The sequence below is a fragment of the Oreochromis aureus genome, linkage group 12 (assembly GCF_013358895.1).
Source record: "Oreochromis aureus strain Israel breed Guangdong linkage group 12, ZZ_aureus, whole genome shotgun sequence".
NCBI classification, from domain to species: domain Eukaryota; kingdom Metazoa; phylum Chordata; class Actinopteri; order Cichliformes; family Cichlidae; genus Oreochromis; species Oreochromis aureus.
This window is the reverse complement of record NC_052953.1, coordinates 24,590,943-24,599,581: the sequence shown is the minus strand read 5'-3', so window position 1 is coordinate 24,599,581 and position 8,639 is coordinate 24,590,943. Positions and strand designations below refer to the sequence as shown.

At 39.8% G+C, this 8,639-nt stretch overlaps 1 protein-coding gene across 1 annotated transcript; it reads left to right on the top strand.

The window, feature by feature from the left end:
• Positions 1 to 3,334: 3,334 nt before the first annotated feature.
• On the top strand, positions 3,335 to 4,643 carry nkx2.7 (NK2 transcription factor related 7). Its single transcript, XM_031726975.1, has 2 exons — positions 3,335 to 3,578; positions 4,096 to 4,643. The coding sequence occupies exons 1-2, from the start codon at positions 3,335 to 3,337 to the stop codon at positions 4,641 to 4,643; spliced, it is 792 nt and encodes a 263-aa protein (XP_031582835.1).
• Positions 4,644 to 8,639: the final 3,996 nt, after the last annotated feature.

Here is an 8,639-nt window from a genome sequence, read left to right as displayed (position 1 = left end):
GTTAAGTTTGCTCAAATTTTATCTTTCATCGAAATTCATCTAAATTCTGTTAATCCCAAAAATAGATACTGGATATGATCGGCAATTATAATAAAGTTTCCAAAGCTGACTACTACAAGTATATTATCCCAATCCCCTGTTTGTGAAAGTACAGCACAAGTATCCACATCTACAGCTGCGAATGATCAGAACCACGCATTATCTTCAGTAATGTTGCTCTGGTTGTTGGAGTTTTCAAGCACAGAGAAACTGTGGTTGGTGGCAGTCAGGCTGTGTGTAGTCATTTCAAGCAACTAGTGCACCCTGGTGCCTCTGATAGCATTTTTCACTGTCAGCAATTTTCTGAGTGAACCTCAGTGTAAGAAAATGATCTTATATCTTGTAACTACTCTATGAGTTTACATAGACTCTGCCTGAAAGTCTCCTTCATTCCTGAATGGAAACATCAATGTCATGTAAGATTTGAGGAGTAGCTTTAGTTGCATATTAGGCTATACTAAGGCTGGTTTCAGTTTCACTCAGTGTAAGGAGACCCTGTGTCTTCTTTCAGCTGCTATCAGCCTCCTATTTTGCTGTATGATGAATTAGGGGTATTTGTGGTAAACTGTACTGAGCTACCTTCTTATGTTACAGTTAGAGGACATATGGTGGAAGCAATGAGAAAGGCTTTGATTTTAAACACGAGCAGTCACAGAAACCCAGGGAGAGCATTGCTTCAAGCCTCTGGAGAAAACTGCAGCAGTAATTTACTCATCAAACTGGACACCATGAAATACCCAAGGTGTTAAACAATTGAAAGTTGACAGTGAGATTTTGCCCCTTTCTGCTTTTGAAGTTCAGGTTTCTTGGTTTGTCAGCTTGTTTGTGAGAATATCACCTGAAGCTGAGCACGTTTTAAATGTTCTTCTAACCTTTTCTGAAGAAACAAAAACAACATATTTCTTACTGAAAGAACAAATCCAACAGGTATGACATAAAACAATCATTTACAGTCACAAGGCAAGTAGCAAATCCTCGTGGCATGATGATCAGTGACACATCTTGTGTGTAAAACAAGATATATTGCTTATTTTGTTTTGTCTTTTTTACTGCACCCCCATTTCATCTTTGAATGCCCCACTGTACACATGCTGGACAATGATGGAGTAAAAATCTATGAATATCAATTTTTGCACTGCAGATAGTCACTAAAGTCTGTGACTTCCACACAGGACAGAATAATTCACGTTCATTATTCAAACATCTGACATAAATGAGCCCCTTTATGATTAATAAAATAACGTAATGATTCATTGTGGCTTAAGCTACGATTTTATTGCGTTACATAAAACTATTTGAATTGTTATTACCATTAGCAGATTTTTTTTACTGGATCTGGAAGGTTTTATACCAGACATGCCTAATAAATAAGTCAGAATGAGTTAACTTCTAATCTGTTAGCCCAAAACTCAAACATGTTGGCATATTGACTTTTAGAAAGTATACATTCATTTCTGTTGTGCAAATCTGGATCAGAAGAAACTGCACTGGAGCGCACGTGAGGTGTTCATTTAGTTGAAGAAACCCCCCCCCCTTTCCCCCCCAGCGCCCCACTGTGGTTCACTGACACACGACTTTCCTCTGGACTGTGGGTGTTTTGCTGCCGTTTTATTAATTGTGTTACTTTGCGTTTTGCTATATTTTCCTGGTTTCTCTTACGCATAAAAAACATCGAACTAACAAAAAAGTCTATCAGGTTCTGAACAAATGTTAGTACCACATAAGTAGTCTAAGTAACTAATCTAATAACTTTTAGCACTTGTTGAAGAGAAAATATTTTAAGGGTGGTTTAAAAACTGGTGGACACACTTTAAAATGAATTAGCTTAGTCTTAACTTGCAAAGACAGTCCTCTATACATCCAGGTAAAGGTCTCACTGAGGTTAAAAATATCTTTGTCAGGATCCTGACCAGGAAGGCAGAGTTATCTTTGTTTTAACTCGCGGTACGCAGCACACTGAAGACCATCGAGTTCCCGGTTTTTGTTCTTTACCATTGAATGTGTTCGTCTGTTAGAACCCCACTTGTTCTATAATATTAAAGGGCCCTTTAAATACTCTCAAAAGCACCCATCCCCGTAAGTGCCCTCTGTATATCTCGCGCAGTGGACAGGCCGTGTCTGTCCGTGTTCCTGTGTCTGTGGAAGCGCGTCTCGACCTTCAGTCAAGCATTGCAGGCTGGCGCCGCTGCCTCTCCACTTCCACAACATCAGGTGTAATGTTACTGTTTGTTGTGGCCTGAGAACACTAATAACATGGCTCGAAAACAATGTTGACGGTAAAGCTGCTCAACATCACCCCACATCACTCAACCCCCGAGGACCTGCACACTGATTAAGGGGCTCAGCTCACAAAGAGCGAGGACTGGCGAGACTCTGAATAAGTGCCTCCCATTTTAAAACAGAGTAATTAGGCTGTGATGGTTTCCCTTGATTGGCTACTATAGTTTTCCTTGTTATAAATGTATTCGTAAAAAAAACAAAACAGAAAAACAAATCTCAAAAGTATGTCTCATCAATGATGCCGAAGTCATTCTGAGGTTTTTTTGGCAAAGAAGAAAGAAAGAAAGAAAGAAAGAAAGAAAGAAAGAAAGAAAGAAAGAAAGAAAGAAAGAAAGAAGTTTTAAAATCCTTTATTTACGCAGGTAAAAAAAAGTCTCCTTGATAATAAAATCTCTTTTATTAAAGAGAACCTAACAATAAAGATATTTTAATTGGCTGATTGTGATATATGCCAGAGAAACAGAGAGATACTTGCAAAACAGCTCATTTCTTTATTTTATATATAAGCCTTTCGTAAATCATGTTTACTGCAGCCTGATTTCCAACTTGAACAAGGATATTAGTCTTAAAAACCTGCATAGAAAGGTCGGCAATCACTTTATTTTGTGCACAATGAAGAAATTAGCTCATACTTTGGCTATAACTCCAGGAGTTTTGCGGTAGGCCGTGTGCTTACTGACACGTGCGCTCACCAAAAGTCTCATTTCTTAATTAAACTCGGGAATTGCGCCCTTTTTCGCAGGGAGAGAAGGGCGGACATGATGAAAGGTGTCTCTGTAAGGTGAGAAGGAAAGCTGGGGCTGCAGAGTAGTGTGCGCAGGCTGTGGGTGTTGGTCATTTGGTCAAACAGGGGCTGATGTTGACTATCTACCTTGCTCATTAGCTTGGACCACTGAATGATTCAAATCTTCTTAGGCCCTCACTCATCAGTCAGTTAACAGATCCCTCTGGCTTCATCAGCAGCAACAGCAGCTCGAGCTCAGCGAGGATCAAATCTAAGCACTAAGTGGAAGGCATGCATCCCAGTACGACGACCTCGACGCCTTTTTCCGTGAAGGATATCTTGAGGATGGAGCAACACCACGACTATGAGCATGATTTTCTAACGGCTGACCAGGTTGTGCCCTTGCATCATCAGCACGTGCACGCTGCGCCCCAGAAGAGCGACTTTTACGAATGCCACTCGGAGCCGCGCGCCTCGGAGATACTTGACAAGCTCGATGCTCACAACCCGGGAGAAGAGGAGATGCACGAGCATGGTGAGATGACACGGTGGACAACAAAGTCAAATTCAATTCACGAGCCGCTGGTTGTGGATTTAGGCAGCTCCACAAAAACACGATACCGGACGCGTTAATGAGACGGCCCGAATGAAACGGTTTCATTTTCCCTTTAGATCTTAGTCTGATAACCTAAACAGACCACATGAATCTCACTGAACCAGTGAGATTCCTGCCTTGCAATGGTTTCCAAAAGTAATCGGCACCTAAATTAATACATTTTAAAAAATTGACAATTTTCTGCGAACTGCAGACTTCAAGATCAAAATGTGAGTTAACCAAAATTTTTTAATGTTGTCAATGTCTGGAGTTTTGGAAATTTTTTTCATTAAAATCTAAAAAATAATCAAATTAATTTTTTACTACAACTTTCCACTTCATTTAAGCTTTATTTTACAAACATGTGGCAGAAGTGTTGCACATTTCAATTACAAATGATTTGGCAAATTTTAGGTAGTAAACAGGTATGTGACTGTGTTTTTGTTTTGTGGTGCAGAGATGACCGGGTTCGACAGTCCATCTGATTGTAACAACCCCCCCCAAAGGCCCAGGGTGCGAAGGAAGCCCCGGGTCCTCTTCTCCCAGTCTCAAGTGTCCCAACTAGAGAGGCGTTTCAGACAGCAGCGCTACCTGTCCGCCCCGGAGAGAGAGCACCTGGCCCACGTGCTCCAGCTCACCTCCACCCAGGTGAAGATCTGGTTCCAGAACCGCAGGTACAAATGTAAACGACAGAGGCAGGACAAATCTCTGGAGCTGGCGGGTTATCTGCCTGCACCCAGGAGGGTCGCGGTTCCCGTGCTGGTGCGGGACGGGAAGCTGTGCGGTGCCGGTTCCCATTCAGCGCCCTTCAATGTAACACTTGGACATTATAACCCCGCGCTTGGATACGGAAACAGCAGCATGTACGGCTGCAGTTATCACGGCGCGTCACCTTCTGCGGCACAGATGTCCAACAGCCAGCTGAATGATTTAACAGGAAACACCGAGACGCACTTCAGCCACGGGCCGTTTCGGGCCTCTCTACAGGGTATAAGAGGCTGGTGATAAAGGGACTAAACGGCTGTATAGCAGGAACCACTGAGACATTTCAGTATCAAATTTGTGTAGTTGGTGTGGGATCGTATGATAATTTTCCGTTGTTCAAAAATTTTCTGATGGATCGATTGTGAAGAATAAACGCTTTAATATTCAGTTATACTTTTCTGTGTCTAGACGCAAATTCTGAATTAGGGCAATCCGGGGTTGGTTGGTATACTTTTTGTTTTCCTGATCATTGAATTACTTTCAATAATGAGTCATGAATCGAATCCTAAGGTGACAGCTCAAAATGGGCTGCCCTTTCATTTCTGAGTTAATTGTAACAAAAACTACTGAAGCATCAACGACACTCAGTGACAACCAGCCCTGTAACACGGTTGGTTATCAGTGGGTTTCAGTAAAAAATGGTGATAAGAATGCATAAATTTTTGTTCTGTTTAGATAAATATATCAATATATCAAAGTTAAGAAATGAACTTTTAAACCGTTTTTCTATTTAAACCGTGAATCGGAACCAGCCACAGTTTTTATTTATTATAGTTAATATTCTTCATTCTTACGATGTTTTAATAATGTAGAATATTAAAGCCACAAAAAACTCAGAATAAATATCATATTGTTTCGAACTCATGTATCAGTGATATCTTTAAAAAACGGGTTTTGCAACAGGTAAACTGAGCGAGTCAGCGCAAACACGATAAAAATGAACTACATTATCATCTATCTGACTCTCCATTTTAAGTCTTGGTCATGCTCGATCGCCCAGGTAAAGAAGGTTTCCGGGATCTCTATTCTAAGGTTGCTAGTTTTAATGTGGCAACCCTTTACTGCAATCAGAATCACACGAGTCACAGTTATGACAAGTGCGTACTGCTGGACCGCCTGAGATGATCTGTGTGAGATCAGTTTTGACAGACAGCACACGGAAGCATCATAGGTGCCAAAAACCTTACACATAGGTGTGTAATATCTTTACTTAAAATTACTTGTATTTGTAAACAGACTTCAGTGAACACGATTTACAAAGGGTCTTTATATACAATTTAAAAATCAGTTGTTCAAGTATCTTTATGACTGTGTCTTATTGCACCTATACATTATAACCAATCCGGTCTTTTTTGGCCACGTAAATATTGTTTACAGAACTATTGTTATATTTGTTGCCATTTCTTCTTCTTATTGGCCAGATTACTCTTAAAAAGACATTTTTAATATTAACGAGACGTTTTTATCTGGATAAATAAAGTGCATATATATAAAAGTCACTTTGCCAAAAACTGATTGCGGTGTCTACCTTGTGACAGGAATGTTGTTTGTGGCTCAAGATGGCTTGATATCATTCATGAATGACACATTTGGGATATATTTCACATATTATATGGCAACAAGTTATTTATAGCAGTTTAATTACGACCAATCACTGTTTGGCAAATACAAAAATTACAAATATTTTAATGTAGTTAGCACGGTAAAAACGGATTCAAATCAAATCCATTACTTTTGGCTTTTCTTTATAAGTGTGCATTTTTAAAACGACTAATGTTGCGTGAGCTTTTCATAAAAATGCAAACTCCACAAATTGACCAGTGCAAAATGAACGCGTAAAATACCCACAGTGCCCTCTAATGCGGCAGCAACAAGCAATGGGACAACCAATCCTCTACCTCTATGTAGTCTATCCTTAAGTATAAAGACATGCAATATGATGACTTCATATAAAGTATGTTTTAAAAATAGGTTTAATGTACTAAACTGCTTTTTAATTATTCGGTTTTTTTTTTTTTTTTAAATTTCTCCGTGACTTTTGAGTGGAGCTTTAAAAAATAAAGAAAGAAAAAAACTTATTATATAAATTTGAAAGACTTTGTCACCCAGTTTTCCAGGATGAGCTCAAAAACGACAGCGTACCTTGTTAGGAACCTTTAAGTGTAACTGGTTGTGGCGTTGTCGTCTGCCGGGTTTATCAAAGAGAGCCATCAAACAGCTAATGGATGAAGTGACATCTGACCTGACAGCGCTGCTCTATCAAAACTCAGCTCATTATTGCCCCATTCACAAATCCGCTGATAAGGCCGGAGAGCTTGTCCTGTCCCGGGGCTCTGCTTGGTAAACAAACCCGCAGACAGAGTGGCTCTTTAACTTTTTCAAACTTTCAATCAAGTGGGAAACAGTTCCAGTCTGACGTGTCGTGTATCGACGAGCCACAGGCAGGTGAGCGCCAATCAAACCCCCAAACACAGATTTGTGTAAAATAAAATTCAGTTATTTTTGATCATTAAAGTCGTCTCTTTACACCTCTACAGTAATAAAGTGTGGCATTAATTTAAAATTATAAAATCATAACGTCAAATCCATCAGAGATATATTTCAACGCGACTCGTTCCGCGTCAAAATCACTTTTATTTTATCACGTGATTGGAGGAAAAATGGGTTTGTGTCATTTATTGCGCGTGAACGCAGAGAATAAACACCTCTCAGAGAAGACACACGGGCTGAAGGAGCATCTCTGCATAGATAAGGATGAAGCTGTAGACAGAGAGGAGACCAAGAGAGATCAGATAATGACTCTATGTGTGCGTGTGTGTGTGTGTGTGTGTGTGTGTGTGTGTGTGTGTGTGTGTGTGTGTGTGTGTGTGTGTGTAGAAGGGCTTTGCAGAAGTTATGTTAATGGTGTATGCCTTTAAAATGTAACTTTAAAAATATATATAGGTCTCATTCTTCTTAATAACACCAGTAAATAAATACATTTTATTATAGATCACGTGTAGCCATAACCTTTGGTGTGAACTATTTTAATTTTAATTTAGAAGCATAAAGAAAAGCCTTAAAATGACGTAACCCTGTGATCTCATGACACCGTAACCGTCTTTCAACTGAAGTAATTGGTTAGATAAAGATTTTTTTTAAATGACATTCAGCAACATCTCACTAATGAATAGTCAAATCTGTGTCTTTTCAGAGAGGAAAACTGTGAGCTCATGCGCAGTACCTGTGCTTTGTTTTGAAAAGGTGGAAAGGGAGTTTTTCTTTTCTCCTCGTCCACATAAAAGGTGCTTGATTACACTGCTTGTGATGAGGGGCAGTTTAAATAGAGAATGACGTGAGTCTGACCATCGCTTGAAGAGACATTATGGTTTCCAAAATCCACAAAGGGTTTAAGTCATGCTGTGGTTAGAAAGAAAGATGCGTCCCTGACTATGTCAGAGACTTCAAATGTCAGTGTGATGATGAAATGATGAACTGTTGTCTATGATTGCGCAGGAGCTCATGCACATTGCAACAACTCGCCTAAACAAAACTAAGAAGCTGTTGAATTTTGTAGCTGAGCTGGTTGTAGACGAAATAACAGTCCATGGTACATAATCCCTCTCCTTTAAAGTAGGTGTCAGACTGGCTTTAAAGCTCCCTCTAGTGGAAAACACTAGAATTGCATATACATAGCGCAAAACTATCTCACATAGGTCAAAGATAAGTTACTTTAATTTTCCCTTCACTGAATTTGGAGAAGAAAAAAATGGTTCATAGTTAGTAAATTCAGAGTAATTGTTTCTTTATCATTTACTTTTTTGTGCAAACTTTAAACTGACCTGTTCCCTCTGATGACATATTGGTTATGTCACACACTTTACAAAGAGGATTCTTGTGCAACAGCCAGTCGTAGGGTACAGTATAAAACAACTCTGATGCTGAGCAGATAAGAAGACAGAATGCTGACAAATCTGCTGCTGCGACAAGTCCTCGCAGTCATCATCTCAGATAATGAAACAGCAAGAAAATAACAGAAGATTGATGGCACAAAAACTTTTGGTGGCTCAAAGAAAACATCGTCACCACTGCACCGGGGAGGACAAATGCCTTTCTAGGCTGAAAGGTCAGCAGCTCTCTTATGTTACCTCTGATGCACATCTAGATAACCATGCCATGACTGTCTAGGACAGAGTGATTATAGAGGGAATGCCATTGTTCGGAGCAATCATGTCGATTGTCACAGAATAAGGGTGG

What these genes read in the sequence shown, in the direction of transcription:
- nkx2.7 (XM_031726975.1), top strand. Translation starts at nt 3,335, where the DNA reads ATGCATCCCAGTACGACGACCTCGACGCCTTTTTCCGTGAAGGATATC. An exon ending in AGAGGAGATGCACGAGCATG is followed by an intron (nt 3,579 to 4,095) that starts GTGAGATGACAC and finishes TTTGTGGTGCAG; the next exon opens with AGATGACCGGGTTCGACAGT.